At 40.3% G+C, this 12549-nt stretch overlaps 1 protein-coding gene across 1 annotated transcript in view; it reads left to right on the top strand.

Moving 5' to 3' along the window:
* The first annotated feature begins 300 nt into the window (after positions 1 to 300).
* The window catches only part of LOC135478581 (DNA polymerase delta subunit 2-like), a 45215-nt gene continuing 32966 nt past the window's right edge, over positions 301 to 12549 (top strand). Inside the window, exons 1-9 of the mRNA XM_064758634.1 lie at positions 301 to 651; positions 1744 to 1865; positions 2302 to 2425; positions 3037 to 3157; positions 5464 to 5659; positions 6226 to 6306; positions 7164 to 7321; positions 7858 to 7985; positions 10392 to 10493. Of these exons, the coding sequence (XP_064614704.1) occupies positions 417 to 651; positions 1744 to 1865; positions 2302 to 2425; positions 3037 to 3157; positions 5464 to 5659; positions 6226 to 6306; positions 7164 to 7321; positions 7858 to 7985; positions 10392 to 10493 (1267 nt within the window). The 5' untranslated portion in view covers positions 301 to 416. The remainder of the gene's footprint in view (positions 652 to 1743; positions 1866 to 2301; positions 2426 to 3036; positions 3158 to 5463; positions 5660 to 6225; positions 6307 to 7163; positions 7322 to 7857; positions 7986 to 10391; positions 10494 to 12549) is intronic.

Below are 12549 nucleotides of genomic sequence, written 5' to 3' on the forward strand. Positions count from 1 at the left end.
TTATATATACATGTACATGTGTGGTGATGCATGGAATCGCCACTGGTCTAAACCAGTACAACATATCGACACAGTACTGAAGTGGGTTCTGTCCTCCCCCACACTTCCCACCGTAATGCTGGCCGCCGTCGTATAAGTGAAATAGTCTTGAATGCCGGTACGGCGTAAAACACCAATGAAATAAATACATAAATAAAAATTTCCCTTTTGCCGTATGTTGATCTGTTTCTATCATTGTAGTTATCCGTAGCATATGCACCTCCACAGAAAAAAGAGCTACAATGTTGTCAAATATGGCGGGAAAGTTAGCACTGGCACGGCAGTAGCAGCGTTATTTCTGTCGTAATAATAGTTACTCGACTAGCGAGGGCATATTGTTATTGTTTTAGTTGTGTTTTAAATACGCAATAGTTGTCATGTTGTACGGCCCTGATCCGAAGTCGGAGAAGGTGGGAAATCTCCTTTCTTCGAGTCATTCCGCGGGAGGTGATCAACAACAGACGTTTACTCGACGTGAGACGAATTATGCCAACAACTCAGAACGTTTTTACATCAAGGAGAAATCATTTGGAAGACAATATGCACACATATATGCCGAAAGGCTTATGACAGTTCGACCTGAACTGGAGAAAACTGCCAAGAAAAAGTGGGGTATGTAAATATGTGCAGGAGTAAACCACAGATCGTCGTTTAGGTCCAACAGGCCTGGCCATACTACTATGTGTGTATAGTCCCGAAAGTCTTGACGAAGTCTTGACGCTGAGGGTGTTAATTCCGATAGTACTCGTTTCAGAATAGATTTATCATAGTAGCGATCCGAAAACAGACCTGGTCACGCTCGTGTTGCCTCATACACAAAATGGCGAAATCTTATGGCGAGTGTGAAATGAGAGTTCTGTAAAACTGGTGTCCCCTTGTGTTCGTTTATGGAGCCAATGAGAGATACATTCTAGGGAGTTCAGCGTGGGAGGGCTCATACATGTTCGAAAGTTGGGGTTAGAACCCTGGCGGAGCATTTTCTAACCCCAATTTCAGGTATATGCACCCTCCACGCTGAACTCTGTAGAACGTATCTCTCATAGACTCTCAAACATGAGGGGACACCAGTTTTACAGTCTTTTATTTTATATGGCAAATTTCTGAGGGTACCCTTCCATCATTGTTTGTGTTTATGCAATTGCAGACATAATTGTAATATTTACTATTATTACTATTGGTGCCGAGACTCCAACACCGCTAAGCCAGTATGAGAAAAGGAGTTGTAGTCTTTCGGAACTACTTTCGAGGCTAATGTTTGTACTGTAAGTATATAGTAAGGCAAGGTTGGAAGCAGTTTCACCAGTTTAGAAATAAAACATTTCTCTGCTAGCTTTGCACTCTTCTGCACTTTGTGGTGTTATGTGAGTCTCACGCTGCCAATAGTCGGTCAGAAATATCCGCAATGTGGGCATAATCAACCAAAATGTTGTACTCAGGAATATGTCACTTATACGACGGCGGCCAGCATTCTGGTGGGAGGAAAATGGGCAGAGCACGCGGGATACCTACAAACATCCGCAGGTTGCTGGAAGACCTTCCCATGTACGGCCGCAGAGAAAGTCAGCATGAGCTAAACTCATAGCAATTGCATTGGTGGGATGCTCCTGGGTCATTGCACCTTGCCGGCATGCTAACCCCCTTGGCCACAGGGGTCTTCCTTCATGAAATTTTACTTGTACATGTATATCTGATCTTAAATTACAGGAAAGGATGTTCCAATAAAGAAGTTGTTTGAGTTGGGAATAGGAGAAAAATGTGTTATAATTGGCACTCTTTTTAAACATATGGACCTAAAGCCCAGTATCCTGAAGGAAATCAGTGAAGAGGTAGGGTTTGTTACAAATAAATCAGTAAAGAGGTAGAACTTGTTATGATGTAATACAACATGACACATACATGTATCACATTGTCAAGAAGTGTATGTGTCATTTTGTATTACATCCTCGTGAAAGAGGTACATATACAGGCTGCAATCTCAAGTTGTCTAAAATCTCTACGAACTAGAAGCACACATTACAAGTAATGTTGCTAATTTTTGTACGTTTGTTAATAGTCTATGTGAAACCCAAGAAACACACATTGATGCAATAGGTTTGTGGAATTGCCAACTGTTAGACTTAGCAAAAAGCATGTACATGGTCTTTGTGTAGCACTTACACCCTCCCAAACAAAGCATAATTCTTGAATAGCATTAAACATCAATCAAATAAATGAGTAAGTAAGTTAATGATTAAACATTGATTTGCTGCTTGCTTTTCTCAGCACAACCTCATGCCTCAGCCGATCAGAGCTAAGTTTATAGCCGATTCTGACAAGCTGATTTTAGAGGATGACCTGCAGAGGATTATTTTGAAGGAGGGCTTTGATATCCAGTCCTCAGTCACAGGTATACATACTGGTATTCAGTGAGAAATCTAGCTATATACTGATATACAAAGGTGCGCGCTAGGAACAAGTCACAACAAGTTGTGTTGGCAAAATTTTAGGTAATTACTGTACATGTATGTATGTTAAGGTATTCAATGGGAAATCAGTTACAGCTGCATGAATCTACTCAGGTATTTAATGAGAAATCAGTCACAACTACATGTATGTGCAAAGGTATTTAGTGAGAAATCAGTCACAGCTACATGAATCTGAACAGGCATTTGGTGAGAAATCGATCACAGGTACATGAATCTGCAAAGCTTTTTAGCGAGAAATCTTTCATAGCTACATGAATCTACTCAGGCATTTAGTAAGAAATCAGTCACAGCTACATGTATGTGCAAAGGCATGTAGTGAGAAATCAGTCACAGCTACATGAATCTGCACAGGCATTTGGTGAGAAATCAATCACGGCTACATGAATCTGCACAGCTTTTTAGCGAGAAATTTTTCACAGATTCATGAGTCTGCCCAGGTATTTAGTGAGAGATCAGTCACAGCTACACGTATGTGCACAGGTATTTAGTGAGAAATCATGAAGTGATCAATTATTATTCTGTCTTGTTTTAGGTGTGATTGTTGCTGTGTATGGGTATGAGCCAGACCATGACAGAGGAAAGTTTTATGTGAAAGATTACTGTTTTAAGGAGTTACCCGCTCAAGTGCCACGCCCTATTCTAGAGGAAGATAAGTAAGCAAGCAAGGGCTAGGGGCACATTCACCCAGACATCTGCCATTGATCTGTGTACATTGTTGTACAATTCATGTATATGACATTAAACTATTACATTATTAGCAGGTGTGTATTGCAGATACATGGCATTGACTTATATTAACCCTGAACAGGAGCCCATAACAGTGTATGTTGTATGTGTTTCTGGCGTTCAAATCCTATTCGTAATAAAGTACTAAAAAATATGAGCTGAAACACTGAAAACAATGTCTTCCATGAAAATATATATATTATTTTTTTAAAAACTGCGATAAAACATGACAGTCAGGACTATAATATTTATCTTAAAGTTTTTTTATGTTTTTTTGATGTAAAATGAGGTATAATATCTTTTAGTATTTTCAGACAAAATTGTTTAGAAGAAAATAATATTTATTCTTTCTCTTTGAGTATCTTTTTTTTTAAAGAACATTTGTGTAAAGAAATAGTTCTTATAGAGTTCTGATTCCTAACTTTATAGGTGACATTGTGGCCATGCTATAAAGAAATTTATAAAATACAACTCAAAAGGGAACTGGCCCTGATAGCACAGTAGAGTGTCTGCTTCAGGAGCGGTAGATCCAGGGTCAATCCTGGGTTGAGTCACACCTAAGACCTTAAAAGAGGAAGTTGTAATTTTCTTGCTTGGTGTTCGGGGATAGGGGACTGGTTGACCTGTATCAGTATATTGGTTCAGGCGGGGCGGCTTACTTGCCTTCAGTAAAGCGTCTCTGTGAAGCAGCACTAGATAAAAGAGCGGTGGAAACCTGTCTTGCAACAAGGAGGCACATTACATGCACTCTTCATTCCTTCAATGTCATATGACTGAAAAATTGTTGAGCACGACGTTAAACCCCAAGCACCCGCATACCCAACTCAAAAGGGTTCCATGTCCTACATTTTTACATCTGGTCTCGCATGGCATTAGTGGGGGCCTCTGTGGCTCAGTCGGTTAGCGTGCTAGCACAGCGTAATGACCCAGAAGCCTCTCACCAATGCGCTTGCTGTGAGTTCAAGTCCAGCTCATGCTGGCTTCCTCTCCAGCCATACGTGGGATTGTCTGCCAGCAACCTGCGGATGGTCGTGGGTTTCCCCCGGGCTCTACCAGGTTTCCACCCACCATAATGCTGGCCGCTGTGGTATAAGTGAAATATTCTTGAGTACGGCGTAAAACACCAATCAAATCAATAAATAAATAAATAACACATGGCAGTAATACCTGGTCTGTAGTCACATGGCATTAATATCTGGTCTGTGGTAACATGGCATTAATATCTGGTCTGTATTATAGTCACATGGCATTGATATCTGGTCTGGTATAGTCACATGTCAATGATATTTGGTCTGGTATAGTCACATGCCTTTGATATCTGTTCTAGTATAGTCACATGGCATTAATATCTGGTCTGTGGTCATATGGCATTAATATCTGGTCTGTATTATAGTCACATGGCATTGATATTTGGTGTGGTATAGTCACATGCCTTTGATATCTGGTCTGGTATAGTCACATCGCATTAATGTCTGGTCTGTAGTCACATGGTCTGTTACAGTCACATGGCATTGGTACATGGCATTGGTATCTGGTCTGTTACAGTCACATGGCATTGGTATCTGGTCTGTATTGTACATGTAGGTACATAACACTGGTATCTAATAAATATCATATGTACATAGCACTGGTCTGGTCTGGTCTGGTCTGTATTCTAGGTACATGTACCAGTACATAGTGCTAATATCTCCTATGTATTGTAGATACATATTAAACACTGGTATCTTGTCTGTACTGTAGGTATGTGGCGCTGATATATGCTGTAGGTACATATTGAACACCATTATCTTGTCTGTATTGTAGGTACATAGCACTGATGTACGCTCTGTATTATAGATAAATATTAAGCACTGGTATCTTGTCTGTAATGTATGTACATAGCGCCGATATTTGTTCTGTATTGTAGGTATGTCGCACTATCAAGTCTGATGTAGTTGCATGGCACTGATATCCGGTCTGGTATAGTCACATGGCACTGGTATATGGTCTGGTATAGTCACATGGGATTGGTATCTGGTCTATGTCAGTCACATGGCTTTGATATCTGGTGTATTACAGTCACATGGCATTGGTATCTGGTCTATATTGTACATGTCGATATATAACACTGGTATCTAATAGATATTGTAGGCACGTAGCACTGATATCTGCTCTGTATTGTATATACATATTAAACACTGGTATCTTGCCTGTATTGTATGTACATAGTACTGATATTTGTCTTGTATTGTAGGTACGTAGCGCTGATATCAGGCCTCGGCTTGGGAGGCAGACAGGAGAACCTGTTACCCTTACAGCTGATGGTTGACCTCCTGACTGGGCAGCTGGGAGATGAGGGGCAGCAGGAGGCTACAGCTAATGTGTGCCGCATCATCATCGCTGGCAACTCTCTTAGCGAAGCTACGCAGGACAAGGGAAGCATTCATCAGGTACTCTACTGTGCAACATAGCTAGGCACCTGGCCTCGGGATCACAAAGCTGTTTTAGACTTATTAATATGTGATGTTATTTCTAAGCTGTAATTCAAGATTAAATGCTAATTTTCATTTGTCCGTGAAGGCGGTAAACTGTTGTGAAGATAAGACTATATGTAAGTCTGACTTAGGTTTACGACAGCTTTCTTATTATGTGTTTTGGGCTAGTGTGGAAGGTCTTTGATATGTGTGGACTTGTGATCACTGACAGCTGCTGACTCAACAGTTGCTTGAAGTTGAACATGTTTTACTTTTCTACGACCTGTAGCATCCAGTTATACATAGAAGGCCAGTCAGAATTTGCTCTCTTGGCCTTCAGATGATCATGCATCCTGAAGGACTTTTTAAAATTTAAATGTGATACTTATTGTCAGCCTTGTTGACATGTCAGCAGTGTTAAAGGTTTACCGTTATGGACTTGTAAGACTTGCTCGTATGAGTTTGTTCAACTTTCATTTTGAGGAGAAAATACATGTATTTAATGCTGTTTATGTTATATGGTGCATTCATTTTCTGTGCAGGCTAAGTATCTTGCAAAGAAAAGCACAGCAAGTACTGTCAGTGCAGTGAAGAACTTCGATGAGCTTCTGGCTCAGTTAGCTGTAAGTATGACTGGTTAATGTTCTGACTCACTTAGCTGTAAATAGGATTGGTTAATATTCTTACTCAGTTATCTGTAAGTATGACAGGGTAATATTCTGACTCAGTTAGCTTTAAGTTGACTGGTTAATGTTCTGGCTCAGTTAGCTATAAATATGACTGGTTAATATTCTGGCTCAGTTAGCTTTAAGTTGACTGGTTAATGTTCTGGCTCAGTTAGCTGTACATGTATGACTGGTTAATATTCTGACTCAGCTTTGAGTTGACTGGTTAATGTTCTGGCTCAGTTAGCTGTACATGTGTGGCTGGTTAATGTTCTAGCTCAGTTAGCTTTAAGTTGACTGGTTAATGTTCTGGCTCAGTTAGCTGTACATGTATGACTGGTTAATATTCTGACTCAGTTAGCTTTAAGTTGACTGGTTAATGTTCTGACTCAGTTAGCTGTACATGTATGACTGGTTGATATTCTGACTCAGCTTTAAGTTGACTGGTTAATGTTCTGGCTCAGTTAGCTGTGCATGTATGACTGGTTAATGTTCTGGCTCAGTTAGCTGTACATGTATGACTGGTTAACACTGCGAACTTATTGTCCAGTTTGCTCTAAATATTTATTGTTGACTGCTGAAATATGGGAATCCTTATTTGATCACCTTTAGGCAGGCTATAATAATTATGTAAATTGATTAATTATTCTTGAATAAACCTGCTGGTTTACGTGTAGGTCGATGTAACTAATGTGTACAATATTCATTTTAGTATTTCATTATAATTGCAAACGTCTTTAATGTAGAAGAATATCTACCCGTCCGATGTTTACCTATGAAAGATGTATATGCAAATGTGAATGTGATTGTTTCAGTCCTGTGTCCATGTTGACGTCATGCCAGGGGAGTTTGACCCGGCTAACTACATCTTACCACAGCAGCCCCTCCACAAGTGTATGTTCCCCCAGGCAGGGGCTTATCAGAGCCTCCACTCTGTCACTAACCCTTATGACTGCAGCATAGCTGGTGTCAGGTGAGAGTCCAGCGTCCTGAGTCTTTATCTTTACACTTACTGCAGAAGAGTGGTAAAGTTTCTGAAGAGCCTCAAGGATATATAGGAAGTTGTGATGTGTCATTGTAAGGCCTGTATGACCTTTTTGAAAGGGCATTTTTACATACCTAACTTTAGGTGAAATGCAGTATTATATTTTAGATCTGGAGTTTTAAAAAAACATCTGGGCAGTGAAGAAATGAGCATGTGATTTGACATAATGTTCTGATTCATTTATACATGAGCGTATTTGGTAGCAGTTTAGCAGGAGTAGTCTCCCTTAGTCTACTGTAAGGCATCACTAATCAGATGTCAGTGATCATGTAAGTGTCAGTGGCCATGCTACTGCTTGAGAGTTGAGTTGAACTTAGTGATTTAATCTGATTTTATCTACATGTATATAGTATCAGATAAAGCTACCTCGTATTCTTCACATCCAGTAACTCCCCATTCTGTCATGTTTGTACATGTACTTCATTATGTATCCTCCATTTTGCCCAATCCCTCTGACATGGCAGGTTTCTGGGGTCATCTGGACAACCAGTTCATGACATTTACAAGTACAGCAGCATGGAAGATGGGATGGACATTCTGGAGAAGACGCTCACCTGGGGTCACATCGCCCCGACAGCCCCTGACACTCTCGGTCAGTCATGTGTGCAGGTCACCCAGAAGATACCACTGTCATACATTCATGTACAATTCAACCCAGCACTCTCGGTTAGGCACGTGTATAGGTCACCCTTTAGAGATATCCATCACACTTTGTCACACAATTGTGTACACATGTACTCTGTCATTCACCTGTCTTGCTCACCCAGTAGAGATATCCGTCACACTCCATCACACAGTCATGTGCACTTCAGCCCGGCACACTCGGTCAGTCACCTGTGTAGCTCACCCAGTAGGGACACCCGTTACACTCTGTCACACAGTCATGTACACTTCACCACAGCACACTTGGTCAGTCACCTGTGTAGCTCACCCAGTAGGGACACCCGTTACACTCTGTCACACAGTCATGTACACTTCACCCCAGCACACTTGGTCAGTCACCTGTGTAGCTCACCCAGTAGGGACACCCGTTACACTCTGTCACACAGTCATGTACACTTCACCCCAGCACACTTGGTCAGTCACCTGTGTAGCTCACCCAGTAGGGACACCCGTTACACTCTGTCACACAGTCATGTACACTTCACCCCAGCACACTTGGTCAGTCACCTGTGTAGCTCACCCAGTAGGGACACCCGTTACACTCTGTCACACAGTCATGTACACTTCACCCCAGCACACTTGGTCAGTCACCTGTGTAGCTCACCCAGTAGGGACACCCGTTACACTCTGTCACACAGTCATGTACACTTCACCCCAGCACACTTGGTCAGTCACCTGTGTAGCTCACCCAGTAGGGACACCCGTTACACTCTGTCACACAGTCATGTACACTTCACCCCAGCACATTTGGTCAGTCACATGTGTAGCTCACCCAGAAGAGGCCCCCATCACACAATCATGTACACTTCACACCGGCACACTCAGTCAGTTACCTGTGTAGCTCCTCCAGAAGAGGCCCCATCACACAATTATGTACACTTCACCCAGCACATTTGGTCAGTCACCTGTCTAGCTCACCCAGAAGAGGCCCCCATCACACAATCATGTACACTTCACCCCAACACACTTGGTCAGTCACCTGTCTAGCTCACCCAGAAGAGGCCCCCATCACACAATCATGTACACTTCACCCCAACACACTTGGTCAGTCACTTGTCTAGCTCACCCAGAAGAGGCCCCCATCACACAATCATGTACACTTCACCCAGAACCAGACCCCTTTCACACATATATCAAAGCCTCATTTTGAGTTGCATTTAATAAAAAAAATTTTATGCACAGCCACAAGGTCACTCTCAAAGTTTGAGATCAGAACCTTTTATCATTTTTTCCAGATATTGCACGGGTAAGAAGAAAACATTTTAATGGTTTTCTGCATGCTTGACAAAACAAAAATTTGTAATTGTGCCGCACTCTTGAGTACTTCACCTATTTGATTGGGGACAGAATTATTGTGGGAGGAAACTGGGGAGAACCCAGAGGAAAGCCACAACTATAAGTCTGATGTAGGCTTGTGTTGTGAATGGATAGAAATTATACATGAACAGAAGTAGGCGCTTTATGGGCACTTGGATTGTTAATAAACTGAAATATGTGTTTGTATGGGTGCTTGATTTATGAACCGATAATATTAGATGTCTGATGTGTGCATGGCTTGTGGTGAATATAGAACAGTTGTCTCATACTGTGTGCTGAAATTGTTGGTGAATATAGAATAGCTTTCTCATACTGTGTGCTGAAGTTGTTGGTGAATATAGAACAGTTGTCTCACACTGTGTGCTGAAATTGTTGGTGAATATAGAATAGTTTTCTCATATTGTGTGCTAAAGTTGTTGGTGAATATAGAACAGTTGTCTCATACTGTGTGCTGAAATTGTTGGTGAATATAGAACAGTTGTCTCATACTGTGTGCTGAAGTTGTTGGTGAATATAGAATAGCTGTCTCATACTGTGTGCTGAAGTTGTTACTGAATATAGAATAGCTGTCTCATACTGTGTGCTAAAGTTGTTAGTGAATATAGAACAGTTGTCTCATACTGTGTGCTGAAGTTGTTGGTGAATATAGAATTGTTTTCTCATACTGTGTGCTGAAGTTGTTGGTGAATATAGAATAGCTTTCTCATACTGTGTGCTGAAGTTGTTGGTGAATATAGAATAGCTTTCTCATAGTGTGTGTTGAAATTCTTGGTGAATATAGAATAGTTTTCTCATACTGTGTGCTGAAGTTGTTGGTGAATATAGAACAGTTGTCTCACACTGTGTGCTGAAATTGTTGGTGAATATAGAATAGTTTTCTCATATTGTGTGCTAAAGTTGTTGGTGAATATAGAACAGTTGTCTCACACTGTGTGCTGAAATTGTTGGTGAATATAGAATAGTTTTCTCATACTGTGTGCTGAAGTTGTTGGTGAATATCAGACAATTTCCTTTGCAGGTTGTTATCCGTACTATAATGATGACCCATTTATTCTGAACCACTGTCCTCATGTCTACTTTGCGGGAAATCAGGACGAGTTCAAAACCAAGCTCTATTCAGGTAGGTGACAAGTCTTACTAGTAATCTGTTGGTTTTCTACATCTGTCAGGTTTTGATTGGTCAGCTTACTTGTTTACTCTGTCCATTCCACATGTACGTGTATTCACTCACTTTATGCAAACCATCAGCCAGTAGTATGCCTGCATACAGGAGTAGCAAACATATCATATACATGAGCAAAAAGCATGTCATATACATGAGCAAAAAGCATGTCATATACATGAATAAAAGCATACACATGAGCATAAAGCATGTCATATACATGGGCATAAAGCATGTCATATACATGGGCATAAAGCATGTCATATACATGGGCATAAAGCATATACATGAGCATAAAAGCATGTCATACTTGAGCAAAAAGCATGTCATATACATGAACATAAAACATATCATACATGGGCAAAAAGCATGTCATATACCTGAGCAAAATTCATGTCATACATGAGCATAAAGCATATACGAGAGTATAAAGCATATACATGAGCATAAAGCAAGACATACTTGAGCAAAAAGCATGTCATATACATGTGCAAAAGCATGTCATATACATGGGCAAAAGCATGTCATATACCTGAGCAAAATTCATGTCATATACATGAGCATAAAGCAAAATTCATGTCATAGACATGAGCATAAAGCAAGTCATACTTGAGCAAAAAGCATGTCATATACATGGGAAAAAGCATGTCATATACATGGGCAAAAAGCATGTCCTATACATGAGCAAAATTCATGTCATATACATGAGCATAAAGCATGTCATACATGAGCATAAAGCAAGTCATACTTGAGCAAAAAGCATGTCATATACATGAGTGTAAAGCATGTCATATACATGACATAAGCAAAAAAACATGTCATATACATGAAAATAAAGCATGTCATATACATGAACATAAAGCATGTCATATACAAGAGCACAAAATATGACATAGATGAGCTAAAAGCATGTCGTATACATGAGCAAAAAGACATGTATTTTTACACATTTCTGCACAAAGAACAGGCACGCCGGGCAATGCAACACTGCATTGCGCTTCTGTGTAAACATGCAGGTTTGTTAGCAGCTGCATGTCCAGATTCAAGCAATTGTTGCGTTGAATGTCATATAGAGCTACATTAAAAATCAATACCAAAGGCAAAAATTTCCAATTTTATTGTTCAAATTAGTCTGATGTATCTCTGATGTATGTTGACTTGGTTTATTTGAAAAAAAAAATTTCATGTTTTTTCATTGTTTGGTTGTATTTCTTCTCTTCTTTTTATTGGGGGGTGGGGGTGGGTAGGGGGAGCGGGTGAGGAGGTAATGGTGGAATGGTGGTGGTAGGTCACCAAGGGTAGAGGCTTAGAGGCTGTACATTTTATTTTCTAATTATTCTCATAATTAGAGGCTCTTAAGTGATTGTCGTTGTAACCTGTGGCTTTTGGCACACAACTCTGCATAGTAGTCTCCCCTGGTTTACTTGCCCTTTACCTGGTCTGTCCAGTGAGCAGATTTTGATGAGTTGAGGTTTTCTTACCGGTGTGTTTGACAGACCTTCACAAGGACACAAAATGCTTGTTGTTTATAAACCTTGAGGAAGTGATGCATCTGTGGTCTAATGTGAGTCACTCTGTCTGAAGGTTGTTACTATTGTAAATACCTGGTCCCAGTTGTTTGGAAGCTGTATTTTGTATTTAAGATTTTAGCCAAATTCAGGAGCCAGTTGAATTGTTTAAAATTGGAGTTTTAAGGCAACAGATTCAAGTCCTATTTAACATACTGTTACGCAATTATTTTTAGGATAAGTACAAAATTGAAGACTTGGGTTAAAGTTAAATCTGGTGTTAGGTCTTTAAACAGTTTTGAACAACTGGGCACTGGTAAACATACACATTGTGTACTAACAGTATAAGGATTGAATTTTATGGTTTGTATCGTGGCTTTTAAACATGGTGTGTAAAAGTTTTTTTTTGTTTCTGTTTTTTGCCACAAGCGCAGTTTTGTGTAAATGACATAATGTACCTTTATATGTAGCTGTCCATGTGCCTGCGATGGATTCCGCTCACACTT

Source organism: Liolophura sinensis, chromosome 1 (genome assembly GCF_032854445.1).
Source record: "Liolophura sinensis isolate JHLJ2023 chromosome 1, CUHK_Ljap_v2, whole genome shotgun sequence".
Taxonomy (NCBI): Eukaryota; Metazoa; Mollusca; class Polyplacophora; order Chitonida; family Chitonidae; genus Liolophura; species Liolophura sinensis.